Below are 21,154 nucleotides of genomic sequence, written 5' to 3' on the forward strand. Positions count from 1 at the left end.
ATGAAGGAATTAGACTCCATGGTAATGTTCAAAAGGCGATCAGATATATTCTTGGATGTAAGGCAGTGGTTGAAGGGCATTTTCAAAGAACCACTAGAGATACAAAGGGCTAAATTGACCTCTTCAAAATTTTAAAATGTGTGTGTTGCCATGTGTACACCTTGGCCTCAATACATTATTGTTATTCCATTCTTTTATAATTTGTTAACACTAAAATATTACCAATGATTTTTGATTCCTTTAGAAACATAGAAACATAAAAACATAGAAATTAGGTGCAGGAGTAGGCCATTCGGCCCTTCGAGCCTGCACCGCCATTCAATATGATCATGGCTGATCATCCAACTCAGTATCCCGTACCTGCCTTCTCTCCATACCCCCTGATCCCCTTAGCCACAAGGGCCACATCTAACACCCTCTTAAATATAGCCAATGAACTGACCTCAACTACCCTCTGTGGCAGAGAGTTCCAGAGATTCACCACTCTCTCTGTGTGAAAAAAGTTCTTCTCATCTCGGTTTTAAAGGATTTTGCCCCTTATCCTTAAGCTGTGACCCCTTGTCCTGGACTTCCCTAACATCGGGAACAATCTTCCTGCATCTAGCCTGTCCAACCCCTTAAGAATTTTGTAAGTTTCTATAAGATCCCCTCTCAATCTTCTAAATTCTAGAGAGTATAAACCAAGTCTAACCAGTCTTTCTTCATAAGACAGTCCTGACATCCCAGGAATTTTGATTTAACATTGTCAGGGCATTGAGTATAAGAGTCGGGAAGACATGTTGCAATGTTGTAGGACTTTGGTTAGGGCCCCATTTAGAGTATTGCATGCAGTTCTGGTCGCCCTGTTACAGGAAGGATGCAGAGGATTTGGAGAGGGTGCAGAAGAGTTTTGCCATAATGCTGTCTAGATTGGAGGGTATTAGGTGTAAGGAAAGGTTGGACAAACTTGAATTACATTCTCCGAAATGTCGAAGGTTGAGGGGAGGCCTGATAGAAGTATATACAATTATGAGAGGTATGGATGTAAAGACATTGTAAAGAAGACATTTCCCCAGGATGGAAATATGAGGTGACAGAGGTTATGGGGAGAAGGCAGGAGAATGGGGTGAGGACGGAGATCAGCCATGACTGAATGGCGGAGTAGAATTGATGTGCCGATAGGCCTAATTCTCCTCCTATCATTTATGATCTTATGATAAAATAGAAATATAGAAAAATAGGTGCAGGGGTAGGCCATTCGGCTACTCGTCTAAAATCAGCGCCCCATTCCTGCTTTTTCCCCATATCCCTTGATTCCTTTAGCCCCAAGAGCTAAATCTAAATATCAATCTCTTGAAAACTTCCAGTGAATCGGCCTCCACTGCCTTCTGTGGCAGAGAATTCCACAGATTCACAACTCTCTGGGTGAAAATGTTTTTCCTCATCTCAGTCCTAAATGGCCTAGCCCATTCTTAAACTGTGGCCCCTGGTTCTGGACTCCCCCAACATCGGGAACATTTTTCCTGCATCTAGCCTATCCAATCCTTTAAGAATTGTATATGTTTCTATAAGATCCCCTCTCATCCTTCTAAATTCCAGTGAATACAAGCCCAGTCGACCCATTCTTTCATCATATGTCAGTCCCGCCATCCTAGATATTAATCTGGTTAACCTACGCTGCACTCCCTCAATGGCAATAATGTCCTTCCTCAAATTAGGAGACACAATACTCCAGGTGTGGTCTCACCAGGGCCTTGTACAACTGCTGTAGGACCTCCTTGCTCCTAAACTCAAATCCTCTCGCAATGAATATTAGAATGAAATACTAGAGACCATAACTTTAAGGTGAGAGGGAAAGTTTAATAGAGATATATGGGGAAAGTTCTTTACACAGAGAGTGGTGGATGCCTGGAACGCACAACTAGGCAGGTATGATATTGCCAGTTAAGAGGCTTTTTGGTATTGTATGATATTTATTTTTCACATGTACCAAGGTACATTGAAATTCATTTTTGTTTACCGTTCAATAAAAGTATCACTATACATAAGCACTTTGATACATCTTAGATAAGCATCTCAGATACAGTACAAGTATATAGCAGTAGTACACACACAGTATACAGAGTCGCCAATTTGGCACAATTTTCAAGTCCCAGTTGTAAGTACAGGGTTCTTGACATGTGCTTTTAGACAGGCACATGGATATGCTGGGAATCTGTGTTTTATTAACATCACCTTATTTACAATTGATAATAATGGAGGTATCCAGCAAAGTTTCTCTGATCCCTTGCACCTTCTCTCTCTGTTGTAACATGTTAAAGATTCTGAGAATTGTTTATGCTGTTACACCATGGATAGGACCACATTCGAAGGTCCATCAGCAATGCAACTTTTTATCATAAATGCAATATTCATATCAACATTTCATTCGTCACAGAAACTGTCAGAATTATACTACAACATTCACCGATCCTATCTTAAGATCACGGAGGTTGTACATTCGGAGAAGCGATTGTTTGGAAGATACTACCGAGTTGCCTTTTATGGGCAGGTAAGAGCAACATATCTGATTCAGGACATCACTTGCATTCACTTGGTTCATAATCATAAGCCACATCTCAAATACAATTTAAACGTGGCAGTGGTTTTACAATCACCTGCATTCTGATGAAAACATTGTGCCTGAATGTTTAGATGCCATGTTTTGATTCCACTTTACATTTATCTTCATGTTTAGATTGTGTAATATTTAATGTTACACTGCTTCTTAATATGGATTGTTTTTCTGCAGAAGTATGCCTTACGCCCCTGTCCCACTTAGGAAACCTGAACGGAAACCTCTGGAGACTTCGCGCCCCACCCAAGGTTTCCGTGCGGTTCCCGGAGGTTTTTGTCAGTCTCTCTAACGGTCTAAAGCGATTTCCGCTTCTTGTATATTCCGGCGATTATTTCAAAAAATTCAAAACCGGCCGCGACTAAAAATAGGTTGCCGTTTTAAAAATCAGTTTCTACTTTCCACTTTTTCTTTTTTTTTTTTTTTTTTTATACACACTTCACGTTTTTCTACTCTCTACCATCTATTTTTCCACTTTTTCCTCTTTCTATTGTTTTCTTTTTCTTGTCTTGCTTACTTCCTTCTCATAACATAAAACTAGAGGTTGTACATAGAATGGATTACGGTATTACATAGTTGGCACCTAAAATTAGGTTCCACTGTACTGTTTTGTACTGTATTAACTTCTAATAAAATAAACAAAAAAAAAAAACAAAAAAACAAAAAAATCAGTAATGTTTTAGTCGAAGCCGGTTGCGATGCTAGTTGAAGGTGGTTGCCGGAGGTTGCAGGTGGTTGCCGGAGGTTGCAGGTAGTGGAAGGTAAGACCTTTTTTTCACCCAGTTTTATTCCACCAGGGAGGCCTTACCTTCCACTACTTGCAACCTCCGGCTTCGACTTTATCAATTACCGATTTTTAAAACGGCAACCTATTTTTAGTCGCGGCCGGTTTTTGAAATTTTTTAAATAATCGCTGGAACATAGCAGAAGCGGAAACCACTTTCGACCATTAGGGAGACTGACAAAAAACTCCGGGAACTGCATGGAAACCTTGGGCGGGGCGCAAAGTCTCCAGAGGTTTCCGTTCAGGTTTCCTAAGTGGGACAGGGGCATGGCAATGGTTCAGTGGTTCAATGGCACGTTATTGTCAAGTGTATCTAAGTGCAGTGAAATTTGCTTTTTGCACCCAGTTCAGTGACAGTCCTAGGCAAAATTATACTAAGTACAAGAGTATGAGAAAGTAGACCGCACTTAGTCGATACAATAGAGTCGGCACGTTTTACGCGCCATCTTGTACCCTTTGATTCTAACTAAAGGGCCTGTCCCACTTGGGCGTCATTTACGCGACATCATTTACGTGTTACGCGCATGGCGTGCATTACCCATGCGTGGTGACGTAGACAGAGACGTGCGGTCACACGCGATGCCCCAGGAGTTTGGGATTCACAAAGTTATAGTCGGTTACATTCCCAATGTATTGCTGACCTACTCCAGCACGTTGTGTCTATCTTTCTATACCATGCAGAAGTTCTGAATCATCTTGAGCATCTTGCATTAGATTCCAAATGAACATGTAGAAAAAAGACACAAAGTGTTGCAGTAACTCAGTGGGTCAGGCAGCATCTCTGGAGAACATAGGTTTAAGGTGAGAGGGGAAAAATTCAATAGGGGCAACTTTTTACACACAGTGGGCATATGAAACAAGGTTCCTGAGGAGGTAGTTGAGGCAGGTACAATAACAACATGTAAAAGGCATCTGGACAGGTACATGGATAGGAAAGATCTGGAGGGATATGGACCTAAACACGGGCATATGGCATGTGCTAGTGACGGGGACTTGTCAACTAAGAACTTTGATTCACTAAAATGTAAAATCTAAAATGGAAATAAGGGCAAATCTGAATCTTGCTTTGGAACATTTGGCAAAGAAGGAAAAAGGAAGAAGAATTTAGTTCATGTGCTAGGATGTAAAATAGTGATTAATGATGGAGACAAGATATATGGGCTGCACGATGAGGCACCAGAAACATGAAAATATTTGGTGCCAAAAGAAAAGGGCACTTTGTGAATCGGTGTGAATCACAGGGAAAATAGTTCAGTCATTCAGCAAAGAGTCCAATTAAAATATGCGTTAAGAATTAATCCAAATTCAAGTTCCTGATGCCAAAACCCATCCCATTGTGACTGAATGCAAGAGTGGATATTGGTGACTATCCATAATTGATTACAGTGAATAGTTATCCAATTGAAATGTTCTCTCCACTGCAATTTCCAATCCTCTCCTTGTCTAATTTTCAAACCAATCATATTTAGCTTCTTGAGTTTGTAAAATATTACCATTACGAATAATTCCAAATCATAGAAATGTCTATTCTTGTGGATCCCACTAACTACTGCATAGCTGTTTGGTTCACCTGTGTTTTGTTTAATGCAATATTTTCCCCTTTTTCTCCCCCGTTCCTCAAGGCTGTGGTAAGTTTTTTTTTTTCTCTTTTTTTTTTTCAAAATCCATTGACATCCAACTTTCCCTTACTTAACACCACATGATAATAACCTAACTGGCTAATAACGTTTGTTGTTGAATATTATGATCATCATCACTGTGAGACAAGAAAATCTGATGCATCTTAGATTTTGATGTTGCATTTCTTGTTTTTCAAAAAGATTCTAATAGAAACAGTTCCTGTCGGTTTCAATAACCCATCACACCCATTATTTACATAAACCATCGCCAATTGAGGCTAAGAGTGGTCTAGTTCATCTAGTTCAGTTTTGGTTCCGTTTAGTTTATTATTGTCATGTGAAAAGCTTAGTTGTTGTGTGCTATCCAGCCAATGAATGGACTATGCATGATTACAATCAAGCCATCCACAGTGTATGGATACAGCATAAAGAGATAAGGGATCATTTATAGTGCAAGAATAAAGTCCGATAGAAACAAGAAATTAGGTGCAGGAGTAGGCCATTCGGCCCTTCGAGCCTGCACCGCCATTCAATATGATCATGGCTGATCATCCAACTCAGTATCCCGTAATTGCCTTCTCTCCAGACCCCTGATCCCCTTAGCCACAAGGGCCACATCTAACTCCCTCTTAAATATAGCCAATGAACTGGCCTCAACTACCCTCTGTGGCAGAGAGTTCCAGAGATAGTTCAAAGGATCACGACCAAAAGCAAATATATTTTAACCCACATCACTAATTGCAATCAAGACAAGTGAGACATTTCAATCAATCAATCAATCAATCAATCAATCTATCAGATTTATTGGTCACATACACAATAAAGTGCAGTGAAATGAACTTGCCAGCAACGGTACAATAAAAAAGAACACACAATAAAATGTAACACAAACATCCACCGCAGCATTCTTCGCTGTGGTGGAAGGCACAAAGTACAGTCAGTCCTCCTCCATTGCTCCATTTTACAAACTCCTAATTAGTTGTGAGTATTTATTTGCACATATAATGCGTGTCATTCATTACAAAGATTATCAGTGAATATTTGGATCACCAAATTACAATCAGGCTTTGAGATGTATTTTTTACCCCAGCCTAAACTCATATGAAAAAGCTCTGATTGGTGACCCTTGTTCTCACACGTGAGGACTAATATTGTGCTAATATTTCTCCACTGCCATTGAATCATCAAATAATATTCAAATCGTGGACACCAATAACAATTATGGGTTTAATGATGCTTTGAGAACAGAATTTTCCATTATGTTAAGTTACCTACAGATTTGCATGGACATATATCCATGACGCCCTGTCAGTGAAAAAAGGGTACATTTAGACATAAATTAAAAATGAGTCATAATGACAAATCTAAGTATTATACTACCTCCTCCCTCTGGCTGGGATGATCTGCTATTTCATACTTCATTGGTGTATTCCATCCAATGTTGAATTGACAGCTAACTTCTCACAGATGGTTAGGACTTCCATGTTTGTCCAATTTGTTTCAGCTTTGCTAATGCCATCTAGATGAGTAACCGGATGCCATGACATGCGCCGCGACTGGACTGAGTGCTGTGAATCGGGTTTACTATAGTTTTTAGTTGAAGTTTTTAGTTTCACAGATACAGCACGGAAACAGGCCCTTCGGCCTGCACTGACCAGCGACCCCTGCACACTAACACTGCCCTACACACACTAGGGACAATTTTACATTTTACACCAAGCCAATTAACCTACAAACCTGTACATCTTTGGAGTGTGTGAGGAAACCCACGCAGGCCAGGGGGAGAACGTAAAACTCCGTACAGACAACCACCCGTAGTCAGGATCGAACCTGGGTCTCTGGCGCTGTAAGATAGTAGCTCTACTGTTAAGCCAGCATGCCGCCTTATAGATTGATACTGATGGCCAGAATGGACACATAGGCTGAATGGCCTGTTTCCAAGCTGGGAGACTTTATGACATAAAATACTGTTTATGTAATATTCAGAACAGACCACACAGTGGCAGTATTCATCAATAATTCTAGTTTTGTTGGCCTTGTATCTAGAGTCATTGTTCCATTTGAAATGCTTTTCTAATGTTGCACTGTCACAGCATGTACGTTTTTAAAAGTGAATTACTTATACCTCACTGGTTTTGACATAGATAATGTTTGCCAAATTTAATTGAAAGACAATGCCAATTCTAAAAAATAAATTTGGTAAAAAATAAAAGCTTCAGTTAGATAGTACTGTGTTTTACTGACACCAATTGGGTGGTGGGTGTATGGAACGAACTGCCAGAGGAGATAATTGAGGCATGTACTGTAACAACATTTATAAGACATTGAACAGGTACAAGAATGGGAAAGCTTTAGAGGTATATGGGCCAAACATGGTCAGTTGGGACTAGTGTAGATAGGGAATATTGGTCGGCATGGGCAGGTTAGGTGAAAGGACCTGTTTCGATGCCGTATGAGTCTGACTCCATGACTTAAATTGCATAATTAACTTAAATGTTTCTGATCATCTTATGCACATTTTTTTTGTGGGAAAATATAGTCTTGGGGGCATTATTTTTGAGTGGTTATTTTTGAAAATACTTTTTAAATACCTCTGCTAGGTCACATAACTCACTGTGTACAAAGGTTCACCATAAAACCTTCTATTCTAATCGTATTTACTTCCTTCTCCTAACTCTGACCATCTTGGTGAAGCCTTTTGCTATGTTGTGCTACATTAAGGACAAACTAGAGAGGTTTGATGTAAACTTGGTGTAAGTGACTGGAATAATCCAAAGACATACAGGTTTGTAGGTTAGTTGGCTTTGGTAAAATTGTAAATTGTTCCTAGTGTGTAGGATAGTGCTAGTGTATGGGGTGGTCACTGATAGGCGTTGACTTGGTGGGCCAAAGGGCCTGTTTCCATGCTGTATCTCTAAAGTCTAATACAGCTATCCGGTGATGAAATTTTGATGAAATAGCTTTGTGTCTTTCCAAGTAATAAAAACTAATATATTGATTATTTTAACAATATTTGTACTGATTGAACATATATCATATAAACTACTTCCAATTCCATAATTTTCATGTCGTGAAGCATTTTAAGACATTTGTGTCCTTTTCTGTCTTCAAGTAAACCTTACATAATTGTTCTCTCATTTCTCTGACTAATTTCACCCATACATTGACTGTGAAATGTTGTTGAGTGCGTTCTGTATCGTGTTCACCGACAAGCCATGATATCATGATGCGATAATATGGATAATATGCAGGGACTAGATGGGGGTCTTTTAGTGGGAATATGTTCTGGGTGAAGAAAGGATTTCTCCCTTCCTAAAACCCGTACTTGTAACTCACAAAGTTTACGTACAAAGTCATCATAAAAGGGTGAAAAGGAAACCTCCTTGTAGCCAGTTCCTTAAGATTATGTATCCTTGATGTTGCCAATTGACTAGTGGAATGTGAGAGTGGGGAAGGTGAACTTTGTGGACCTTAGGAGGAACCATGGGGAGAATGGGGTTAGGAGGGAAAGATAGATCAGCCAAGATTGAATGGCGGAGTAGACTTGATGGGCCGAATGGCTAATTCTTCTCCTATCACTTATGAACTCCTAAGCCAGTGGGCTCATGGACAGCAGAAATATTTCAAGCACTTCTCAATTCCTTCAGACCTCCAAAGGAAAGCTTTACAGTTGCATTTACACAGAGGGTGGAGGGTAAATGGAATAAGCTGCATGAGGAGGTGTTTGGGCGGGCGCTATAATGTTTAAAAGACATTTGGACAAGGACATGGATAGGAGAGGGTTAGGAGGGGGTATGGACCAAACACGGGCAGATGGGACCAGTGTGAGGAGCTTCTTGGTTAGCATGGGCAAGTCGGGCCGAAAGGTCTGTTTCCGTGCTCTCTGAATCTATGACTATATCAAGGCAGCTTCGCCTGAGAGAAAAACAAACTGGACACCCTCTAAAGATTGCGGTTAGATGGACATCATGCTCATTTGAGGTATCAGAACATTCAACTGTGACAGGCAAGCACCTCTCCCAGTGTCAAAAATCATTAATATTAACATTTCTGATGAGTGGGAATAAAGCAGATAGGTTAGAAACTTACAAAATTCTTAAGGGGTTGGACAGGCTAGATGCAGGAAGATTGTTCCCGAAGTTAGGGAAGTCCAGGACAAGGGGTCACAGCTTAAGGATCAGGGGGAAACCCTTTAAAACCGAGATGAGAAGAACATTTTTTCACACAGAGAGTGGTGAATCTCTGGAACTCTCTGCCACAGAGGGTAGTTGAGGCCAGTTCATTGGCTATATTTAAGAGGGAGTTAGATGTGGCCCTTGTGGCTAAGGGGATCAGGGGGTATGGAGAGGAAGGCAGGTACGGGATACTGAGTTGAATGATCAGCCATGATCATATTGAATGACGGTGCAGGCTCGAAGGGCCGAATGGCCTGCTCCTGCACCTAATTTCTATGTTTCTATGTTTCTATGTTAACAATTCAGATTTGAATGCCACGGACCAGTAGATATAATACAAGGTGAATTAAAAACCTGCACTGTTATCCACTTTCAGTAGGAGTCAGTAAGTATATAAGGGGGAAGTACATAAGTACTGGGGTAATTTTTATCCAAACCAATGAAGTCAATATATTAGACAACAGTAAAGAGGAATTAAATCTACAACATTCCGCTTCTTGCGGCTACCAACTAAATCATTGTAACATTGAAACCTGTTTTAATTTTGACATTTGTTTTATTGGACAGGCATTCTTTGAAGAAGATGACAGCAAAGAATATATTTATAAAGAGCCCAAGCTAACTGGCCTGTCAGAAATTTCTCAGAGATTGTTGAAACTATATTCAGATAAATATGGGGCAGAGAATGTGAAAATGATTCAAGATTCTAACAAGGTAAATATGGCAAATATAATCATAATTATTTTTGTACTTTATTAGCCAAGTATGTTTTGCAACATATGAGGAATTTGATTTGCCATACAGTCATACCATTAAAAAGCAACAGAACACACAAAATACATTTTAACATGAACATCCACCACAGTGACTCCTCCACATTCCTCACTGCGGCCGGGGGCCTCGAGCCTGCCGTTGATGGGACGATCTTGGCTCCCATAGACGGCGGTCGGGACGTCCGCGTTGGGGTAATCACGCTCCTGCATCGGGGGGAGGGGGGAACACCGGGCGATCTGACCCCAGGTCGGGGCTGGTCGAACCTTCTGCATCGATTATTTAAATTTTTTAAGTAAATATATATATTTAGAATTTTTTTTAAAAACATGATTTATTTTTGTATCTTTTATAGATTCCATCAGTCAGCAATTTAAATTCATGAACTTTTAAAATGCAAATAAGTTTTAATCAAAGTATCGCTTATTCTGAAGAAATAAAGAACTGCAGACGCATGTTTACAAAAAAAAAAGACACAAAGTGTTGGAGTACTCATTGAGTCAGTCAGGATCTGTGGAGAACATCCCAAGAAGCGTCCCGGAGCAAACTATCACCTATCTTTGTTCTCCAGAAAAGCTGCCAGATCTGCTGAGTTACTTCAGCACTTTGTGTCTTTTTTTTATCATTGATTCTGAAACTGTTTTTACATTTATGGGGAGAAATAACAAGGAATAATGATTTGAACATTTGTGTAATGCATCTTGTTTGTACGTCTCTCTGTACCCAGGTCAATCCTAAAGAATTGGATGCAAAGTTTGCTTATATCCAGGTCACCTACGTCACACCATATTTTGATGAGAAAGAACTCACTGAAAGGAGAACAGACTTTGAGAGACATCACAATATCAAACGTTTTGTGTTCGAGACCCCTTTTACCCTGTCTGGGAAAAAGCATGGGGGTGTCGAAGAACAATGCAAAAGGAGGACAATCTTAACAAGTGAGTTATGACTTCAAAAGCCCCCCAAAAAAACTCCTAAACTTTATTGGATTTTGATCGTTAAAATATTTCTCTACATCAACCAAATGGTTAAAACAAATAAGCTTTGAAATTCATTTACCCACAAAACTAAATAGAAAAGGGTCCATGGAGACACTAGGAACTGCAGATGCTGGAATCGTGAGTAAAACACAGTGCTGAAGGAACTCAATGAGTCAGTGATCATCTGTGGAAGGAATGGATAAATGACATTTTGGGTCGAGACCCTTCTTCAAACTCTTTATTCTCGCCTTCAATCTGAAGAAAGGTCCTGACTGAAAACATTGCTTGCCCATTCCCTCCGCCGATGCTGCCTGACCCGCCAAGTTGTTTACGAAAGACCACAAGTACAGCTTCTAAAATAAATTGATTTCAAATTTTAAATTGATTTTTTTCCTAACTTTTCTTAATATGAAAATATAGTCCTACAATAATATTGGCAGGAAGGAACTTCAGGTGCTGATTTATTCCATCGATTGACACAAAATGCTGGAGTAACTCAACGGATCGGGCAGCATCTCTGGAGAGAAAGGGAATGGGTGACGTTTCGGGTCTAGACCCTTTTTCAACTATGGTATTTTCTCACTGCAAGTTTACCCCCCCCCCCCCCCCCCCCCCCCCCCCCCCCCCCCCCCCTCCCCACTTCAGCCTGAAGAAGGATTCCAACCTGAAAAGCCATTCTTTATAGATGCTGCCTGGCCCGCTAAGTCACTCCAACATTTTGTGTCAACCTTCGGTATTACAATAATAACTCATCTTCTTTCACCACAGATGCTGCCTGGCTTGCTGAGTGATTACAGCGATTTCTGTTTTTTTTTAAAATCTAATCTATTTAAATCTAATCTAATCTAAATTAAATCTAATCATCTTCAAATTGACCAACGATGAATTATTCATGAGTTGCATGAATTATACTTCAAAATGTTTGGATCTGTTTTGTGGTCACGGTGAAGCGGACCAGTTCTGCTGGATTCTCCCGTTTTCCAGTTCCGACTTTGGCTTTGTGAAACGTGCTCAGCTGATTTTGCAACATTTCTCTGGAGATTCTGCAAAAACTGCAGCAGAACGTTGCACAGATTTGCAGAAGTTTCAGGCAATGGGATGTTATCCACAAAGAAGCTATTTCCAAAATGAGACACATGTAACTGCAGACGCTAGAATCGTGAGCAAAACACAAAGTATTGAACAAACTCAGCAGATCAGGCAGTATCTGAGATGGGACTGGACAGACGACTTCTTAAGTTAGAATATTTTTTTCAGACTGATCCAAATTGCAAACATTTTATTAGTTGAAATTTCCGATTGGTATTTGATTTTCACAGATGCTTCCAAACTGTATGAAATTGTTGGTATGAGTGGAGGAGGTAGTTGAGGCAAGTACTATCGCTATGTTTTAAGAAGCCTTTAGAAAAGTGCATGGATAAGATATGTTTGGTTTGTTGATACAGCTGGTCAAACATTCCCATACGTGAAGAAGAGGATTCAAGTTATTAACCAGCACAGTACGGAACTGAATCCCATTGAAGTGGCCATTGATGAAATGTCGAGGAAGGTTTCAGAACTCAATCACCTGTGCTGTATGAATGAAGTGGACATGATACGTCTACAGCTCAAACTACAAGGCAGTGTCAGTGCCAAGGTAATGTCATTTTAGTTGAAAGAAATGTCTTTTCATTTTTCAGTTGCTAAATCTCATCATGTGATAGTATATTGAGTTTGTACCAGGGTGACTATTCATTTCCCAATTTCAAATAAGTGGCCATCCATCAAGACAATGAGGTGTCTCTGGAAATACAGAGCTTGAAGTTTCATGCAGTTATTTTAGGTGTTTTACTCATGTACTTTACAATGGTACTTTGTTTGTCATGTGTAGCAAGGGTACAGCGAAATTCATATTTATATACCGTTCAGTACAAGTATCACTATACATAAGTCTGAAGAAGGGTTTTGGCCCGAAACGTTGCCTTTTTCCTTCGCTCCATAGATGCTGCTGCACACGCTGAGTTTCTCCAGCATTTTTGTGTACCTTCACTATACATAAGCACTTAGATACACCTTAGATAAGCATCTCAGATACAGTACAAGTTTATAGCAGCAGTACACTGAGGCTGTATACAGAGTTGACAATTTTCGTGCCATTTTCAAGTCCCAGTTGTTGTAAGTGCAGGGTTCTTGACCTGACCATGAAGGCCCGTTGTCCTGGCGACATTGCAGGGTTGGCCTGGCCAAGCGTAGCCGTGGTATCCACCGCCACTGCTCCACCGCTGCAGGCCATGTCTGGTCCACGTGCTCGGCCTCTTGGAGCGGAGCCTCCAGAAGAGGAGGGGGAGGTTTTTTACTGAATAATAAGAATGTCATGGCCTCGTCCGACATGACATTACTGAAGGTTCATCCAATGAGGCTAAAGTTGTATAATGTGCTGAGAACACTACACCAATAGCTTTAGACAACTTTGCTACAGTTCATATTAAGCCACTTCTTTGTTTACACAGGTAAATGCAGGGCCTATGGCTTATGCTTGGGCTTTTCTCGAGGATACAAATGCAAAAAAATATCCAGACAACCAAGTGAAGCTTCTGAAAGACATATTCAGGTGAACATTTGTTGCTTCCTTTGGTTTTATCTCCTAAATTGTTTACACTGCATAATCTACTTAAATGTCACCTCTTCATCAAATAATCATTTTCCTTCTCTGGATAAAACTAGCAAATATTTTATTGAATTGAATTGAATTGAATACATTTTATTTGCCAAGTATGTATACATACAAGGAAATTGCCTTGGTGCTTTGCTCACAAGTAACACGATATACAATAGACAATTAAAAATAAAACATAATTTAAGCATGTGAAGAATGAAATAAAATACCAGAGCAAAAGGAGGCTACAGACTTTTGGCTGTTGAGCAGAGGGAAAGGGGGAGGAACATAGTGGGGGATAATAAGGTGGTGGAATAGTGGGAAAAATGGGTGAATAGGTATTTTAAGGCAGAGATAGGTAGATTCTCGATTAGTATGGGGTGTTATTGGTTATGGGGAGAAGGCAGGAGAATTGGATTAGGAGAGAGATAGATCAGCCATGATTGAAGGTGGAGTAGATTTGATGGGCCAAATGGCCTAACTCTGCTCTTATTACTTATGACCTTATGAATATTTAGCTCACAAGATAAATGTAACATCAGGCATCATATAATACAAGTTAAGAGTACCCACCAATTCTGTCTCTTGATGCTCAGACCATTTCTTAATTTCTTAACCTGCTCGTGGTAAAAAGCTGTTTTTATGTCTGGCTGTGGCATCTTTGACAGTCCGGAGTCACCTTCCAGAGGGAAGTGATTCAAAGAGTTTGTGGCCAGGGTGAGAGGGGTCAGAGAAGATCTTGCCCACTCGCTTCCTGGCCCTTGCAGTGTACAGTTCGTCGATGGGGAAAAGGTTGCAGCCAACAACCTTCTCGACTGATCGAACGATGCGCTGCAGCCTCCGGATGTCATGCTTGGTGGCTGAGCCAAACCAGACCATGATGGAGAAGGTGAGGACAGACTCTATGATGGCGTATAAAACTGGACCATCATTGCCTGTGGCAGATTTTCTCAGCTGCCGCAGGAAGTACATCCTCTGTTGGGCCTTGTTGACTGTGGAGTAGGTGGTGGCCTCCCATTTAAGGTCCCTGGAGATGATGGTTCCAAGGAACTTAAATTACTCCACAGATGTGACTGTGGTGTTGTTGATGGTGAGGGGAGGGGGCGCTCTCCTAAAGTCTACAATCAATTCCACCGTCTTAAGAGCATTGAGCTCCAGGTTGTTGCGATGGCACCAGGACGCCAGCAGTGTCACTTCCTGTCTGTAGGCAGATTCCTCTCTATCCTAGATCCAGGGTTGTGTCATCTGCAAACTTGAGAAGCTTGACAGAGGAGTCAGTGGAGGTGCAGTCATTGATGTAGAGAGAGTAAAGTAGAGGGTAGAGTACGCAGTCTTGCGGTGCTCCTATGCTGAGCGTTTGCGGGTCCGAGATGTGCTTTCCCTGCCTCACATGCTGCTTCCTGTCTGTCAGGAAGTTGATGATCCACTGACAGAGGGGTTCAGGCACAGTCAACTGGGAGAATTTGGAGTGTAGTAGCTCTGGCACAATGGTGTTGAATGCAGAGCTAAAATCCACAAACAAAATCCTGGCATAGGTCCCCTGGCGGTCTAGGTGCTGGAGGATGAAGTGCAGGCCCAGGTTGACTGCATCATCCACAAATCTATTGGCCCGATATGCAAACTGCAGAGGGTCCAGCAGGGGGTTTGTGATATTTTTCAGCTTGGCCAGCATAAGCCTTTCAAGGGTCTTCATGACTACAGAGGTCAGTGCGACAGTGTAGTCATTAAGACCAGTAATCCTTGCCTTTTTGGGTACAGGAACAATAGTGGAGACTTTGGGGCAGGCAGGGACAGTGCAGGTTTGCATGGACTGATTGGAAATGTCTGCGTAGACCGGTGCCAGTTTTTGGGCACAGAGCTTGAGGGAAGAGGGGGAAACATTGACCGGTCCTGGAGATTTCCAGCTTTTCTGTCTCCCGAATAGCTTTTCCACCTCCTCAATGTCTATTGTTAGTGATGAAGCATCCAGACTGATGTTGGCCAGCAAGGAGGGGGTGGGTAGTTCATTAAGTTCTTATTATTCACAAAGTTTTATAGGATTTCATTAACTTTCTGGTGAAGCTGTAATCCCTTGTCCTCACGGTTTCCCTGTCACTACATAATGTAGTTATTTGTTTGCAACGCTGTTAGACCATTGAAGATGTTCTGCAAGTTATTTTAAAAAAAGTAATTAGCTCAGTAATTTTATTTTTGATCTTATCAATGCAGGCAATTTGCTGCTGCATGTGGCCATGCCCTGGAGGTTAATGAACGGCTGATTAAAGAAGACCAACTAGAATACCAGGAGGAGATGAAATCTCACTATAGAGACCTGCTCAGTGAGTTATCGACTGTCATGAACGAGCAGGTTAGTGCTAACACAGAAAATAGCTGCAGGATGAGGCCATTCGGCCCTTCGAGCCAGCACGATTGCAATTCATGTCATCTTGCAGGTTGCAGTGTTCACCTTGTTGCAGATTTGCCTGGACTTAATATCCGGGATGGTGGTTACAGGGAGGATGTTCGGCGTTCTCACACTGATTTGAAAATATTGTTTCAAATTAATAAATTATTATTACAGCCACCTCTGGAGATAGGAAATCAGGAAGTATGAATAAATATAAATGGTCGTGCAGGTTGATGTCAAGAGTCAAACAACAGACATAAAGGCTGCAAGCAGCTGGGGCAGCACATTGGCACAGCAGTAAAATTGCTGCTTTTTATCACCAGAGACCCAGGTTCGATACTGACCACGGGTGCTGTTTGTACGGAGTTTTAACGTTCTCCCCGTATCTGCGTGGGTTTTCCCCGATTGGTCCGGTTCCCTCCCACACTCCGAAGACGCACAGGTTTGTAGGTTAATTGGCTTCGGTAAAGATTGTAAATTGCCCCTAGTGTGTAGGATAGTGCTAGTGTACGGGGTGATCACTGGTCAGCGCAGACTCAATGGGCCGAAAGGCCTGTTTCCGCGCTGTATCTCCACGTTAGAGTGTTTTTTCTGCAGAATCTTCGACAGACACTGTCAAAGATGGAGGCCTTTGTGGCTCATAACCTCCAAGTTGCCCTCATGAAAATGCTTCCCAAACCTCCAGCTCCCTTCCATTACAGCAACTAACAATTCCTTAGCTTGTGGGTAACAACAAGAATGGGAAATGGCTTTGGTTTGGCATCATTGCATCATTTGTCCCTCAAGTGGAACTCAATGCCAATTATTTTCCATGTCAACTCTTGGTCTGATTCTTGGTCTCCCTAAAAATAAATTCCATGCTGGGAAATCATCAGTAAGTGATTGCTTCCATTACACATTTTATTATTTTGCATTCCAGCTAAACCCATTAAATGCAAACTAGATGGGTTGGGCATGAAAAACTACAGCAGCTTACCACCTGCTGATCTTCCACCTATCAACCATAAGTGAATGGGGATCAAACCTAAAATGTACAAATGCTTTTTGGTTCAAATCCCCCAACTAATCCACTGCATACTTCTGTTTTCTCCTATGATTTTTTTTGATTATTTATTTAACTTATGATACATTTAGTGAGGAGGCAAGCATTATATTTTGCAGTCATTAATCTCTTCCATCAATTTCAATGGTACCTATTTAAAAGAGTTAAATATAAGGAAAGTCCGTGATATCTAAATACTGTGCATCTGTTTTATGTTCAAACTGGTATTCACGACTCTCAGTCTATTTTAATTTCAATACTTTGCTTTATTGATTCATCTGTATGATTACTTGTATTAAAATGTAATGTTAAGTTATTTAGTTATGACTGCACTGTTGATAAATCTAAGAATGTTTCTAATTTTTAAATTAAAAGCAAAATCAATTATTTATGAAACAAACATTAAACACTTTCCTTCTCCTTTGCCAAGTTAAAGTATATGTTTTAGAAGAGTTCAAAACTACGGCAAAGGTGCACATGCCATTTGCCTCATCCGTGAGATATTCTTTGGTCTCTTGCTTTGTGCCAATTCAAGGAATAGGGGAAAGAAATATCACCAGGGATACTGAAAACACGTACCTTATTTATTTGTGATTTGGCAGGTCTGAGTTCTAGCAAAGGCATCAATTACTTCTGTTTACATTCTGAACATAGGAAGTGAAATGTTTAGTTTAGAGATCCAACTCGGGAACAGGACTCTCGTCCCACCGAGTCTGCATCGACCAGTGACTAGCACTATCCTACACACCAGGGACAATGTATAAACTTCACTGAAGTCAATTAATCGACAAACTAGTACATCTTGGGAGTGTGGGAGAAAACTGGAGCACCTGGGGAAAAAGCACGCGGTCACAGGGAGAGCGTACAAATGTCTGTATCCTACTTGCAGAAAGCATGGCTCAGAAAATAGACTAGGAGAAAGTAGGTGGATAAATGCGTTTAACACTGAAATCCTCTGAAGGCACAAGTGACTATGCTGAGATGAGGGAGAGATGGGCAGTTGTGTTACTTGCATTTCTCACATTTACTTGACAGGGTGGTGAATCTGTGGAATTCATTGCCAATTCATTGGCTGTGGAGGCCAAGTCGATGGATATTTTTGAGGCAGAGATAGAGAGATTCTTGATTAATACGGGTGTCAGGGGTAATGGGGAGAGGCAGGAGAATGGCATTACGAGGGAAAGATAGATCAGACATGATTGATGGCGGAGTAGACTTGATGGGCTGAATGGCCTAATTCTGCTCCTATTTCTTATGAACTTATGAACTGATGTTACAAACATTGCAATAAGCAGTGTTACTTTTTTTTTAAACGATTTAAACATTAAACTGTTTGACAAATATAATATAATATTTGAGCATCTACAGAGTGCACTCACACCATGTATTTTTATTTCCCCTTTGGCAGCTGAACTCTGCTTTCACTTTTTCAAGTTTCTACTCTTCTCAGTCTATTATCTCCTTCACTGCTGCTCCTAACACCGGTATGTCTGCTCCTCTTTCTCCCACTGTCTTTGAATCGTGGATTTGTACTTCAACTTCTGTTTTCATTTGTACTTGTTAATTCATTCATTTATCGTAAGTTGATTCTCCAAGATCTGAGTTACATCGGAGAAGTGCAGTGGATATTTTGACACAAGTCATTAATGACAATTGAGTCATGTAGGAATGGAGATAATTGCAGACCTCTATGGGAATAATACGTTGATCCAAATTCAGCACAAATATCAGTGCTGTGGATGAGCAGTAGTAATTAGAATTATATCCGCAATGTAATTTGGTAACATTTATCCCATTTTCACAATTCTTTGCAATGACACAATAAGGTTTTTGTTCCGTGCAGGAAGGAACTGCAGATGATGGTTTACACCGAAGATAGACACAAAACGGTGGAGTAACTCAGCCGGGCAGGCAGCATCTCTGGAGAGAAGGAATGGTGAGGTTTTGGGTCGAAAGTCTAAAGAAGGGTCTCGACCCTAAAACATCACCCATTCCTTCTCTCCAGAAATGCTGCCTGCCTGTTGAGTTACTCCATGGTTTTTATATTTCTCTTTTTATGTTTATGCATTCTTTATATCCAGCAGCAACACACATAAATAGTTTATCTAGTAAAGGTACAACCATGTAATGTGACTTTGAATGGCTCCATTTTCCCATTCATTGGCTGTGAATATTATTTTGCTTGTAGGCATAACAATCCAAGAAGCAATTACACTGAGAATTATTTCTACATAATTTGTGATCAAATGTACAGTTTTATCTAATGCACAGAGGTTTTTGCCCAGCATTGGGGAATCAAGTACCAGAGAACATATAGGTGAGGGGGGAAAGATTTAATAGGAACCCGAGGGGTAACTATTCTAAACAAAGGGTGATGGATATATGGAATGAGCTGCCAGATGAGGTAGTTGAGGCAGGTGCTATTATAATATTTAGGAGACATTTGAACAGATACATGGATATGATAGGTTTAGAGGGTTATGGGACAAGCACAAGCAGATGGGACTATTGGAGATTCAGGGTCACCCTTGTTGGAGTAATTTGTTGACACAGAAACTGCAGATGCGGGAATCTTGAGTAAAGATAAACTCCTTGAAGAACTAGGGTCAGGCAGAATCAGCGGGGAGAAATGACCAGATGACGTTTTGAGACAGGACCCTTTATTTTCAGACTGGTCTCCGCAGATGCTACTGGGGTCATTCTTGTTGGCTGAACAGGAGGTGGAATTGGAACAAAGTAGGACTTCATCTGCATCATTAACTTGAATGAGTTCATTGGAGGGCAACATCATGTCAAATCCTCCTCCCCGCCAAATGTCTACAAGTATTGTTATATCATAGCAAGAAACTTTAATTCTCATTTGTTCGACAGGTTGTATACGGGGAGGATGTGACAAAGCACCAAGGAATGGAACGGTAGCACGTGCTCAGAGTTATCAGTAGAACCACCACCACCTCCAACCAGGAGTAAAAGTCGCATCAAACTCAGATTAACACCCTCCCTCTTCCCCAAATTACTGTATAATTGTTGTCGGATTTCTACCACTGGAAATGTTAGAAGCTACAATTTAAATGTATAATGTACAAAAAAAAAATGTTTTATTATCCTAAAGTTACAATTGCAGATGAGTGTTACAAACTCAGCTTCTGTAGTTTGTCTTTGCATCATCCTGGCAATATCTGCACTATTTACATATTTTTATTGCCCTGTGACTTTTATTACGCCGTTGGATATGTATAATAGATCCAGTATGAATGTACAGTGCTTTTAGTAAACTATTGGGTATCTAACATTTTGTTTGCTAGTACAGGTACTGTTTTACATGGAAATAGTGGTATTTTATGAACTTGGCTATTTTAACTGTAAATATTGACCTTCCTGTGTAAATTAGATATTTTACAATGAATTAAGTGGACATACTGATAAAATGATGTTAACCATAAAATAACAATGTTTTTAAATAAAATATATAAAATTTTGAGTAAATACGTTGAGAATTTTTGGAAACGTCATTTTGCAAATGCTTATTGCGTTAAAATAGAGAAGGCAGGAGAATGTGGTTTAGATGGAATGATTGAATGGCAGAGTCAACTTGATGGGCCAAATGGCCTAATTCTGCTCCTATGACATGAACTTATAAAAATGTCATGCTCCCTATTCAGAAAATAGTAGAACTATAAATCATGTTTTTTTTTTTCTCGCTTCCAGCTGTTCACCTCCCCCTCCACCTTCAGTCTGAAGAAGGGCTCCAACCCGAACTGTCACCTTTCCTTTTTCTCCCGAGTTCCTGCCTAACTTGCTGAGTTTTTTGTGTCTATCTTTGGTGTAAACCATCATCAGCAGTTCTTTGTTTCTACATAAATCATTTATATTCTGTCTTGATTATGGTGTAGAGCACACTGTTGCTGTAAATCTCTGCCACAACTCACAGGTCGCTGCTCATTGCTGCATTAGGAACATCACCCAAATTTCATTTCTGAGGAGAGACCATCCACTTTTCCATCAAGCGACGGGAGCAGGTGGAATTGATGTGGGCATTTTCACACATTTTAGGCTTCCTGAAAATGCTGGTGTTTGTAAGATTGCACTTATGTCCTTACAAAGCCCACCTGGCAGAAGTGCCTTGATGCTGCACTGGGAAGTCTTTGAGGGGCTCTTGAAAAAGGAAC

At 40.6% G+C, this 21,154-nt stretch overlaps 1 protein-coding gene across 2 annotated transcripts in view; it reads left to right on the top strand.

The window, feature by feature from the left end:
* Positions 1–20,664, top strand: part of dock10 (dedicator of cytokinesis 10) — a 249,531-nt gene extending 228,867 nt beyond the window's left edge. Inside the window, exons 49-56 of one of the 2 annotated variants that reach the window (XM_055646386.1) lie at positions 2,417–2,530; positions 9,739–9,885; positions 10,670–10,880; positions 12,368–12,558; positions 13,412–13,512; positions 15,766–15,904; positions 18,394–18,469; positions 19,857–20,664. In XM_055646386.1, the coding sequence (XP_055502361.1) occupies positions 2,417–2,530; positions 9,739–9,885; positions 10,670–10,880; positions 12,368–12,558; positions 13,412–13,512; positions 15,766–15,904; positions 18,394–18,469; positions 19,857–19,927 (1,050 nt within the window). In that variant the 3' untranslated portion in view covers positions 19,928–20,664. The remainder of the gene's footprint in view (positions 1–2,416; positions 2,531–9,738; positions 9,886–10,669; positions 10,881–12,367; positions 12,559–13,411; positions 13,513–15,765; positions 15,905–18,393; positions 18,470–19,856) is intronic. The other variant, XM_055646387.1, reaches the window with a different exon arrangement.
* The last annotated feature ends 490 nt before the right edge of the window (positions 20,665–21,154 follow it).

Source organism: Leucoraja erinacea, chromosome 14 (genome assembly GCF_028641065.1).
Source record: "Leucoraja erinacea ecotype New England chromosome 14, Leri_hhj_1, whole genome shotgun sequence".
Taxonomy (NCBI): domain Eukaryota; kingdom Metazoa; phylum Chordata; class Chondrichthyes; order Rajiformes; family Rajidae; genus Leucoraja; species Leucoraja erinaceus.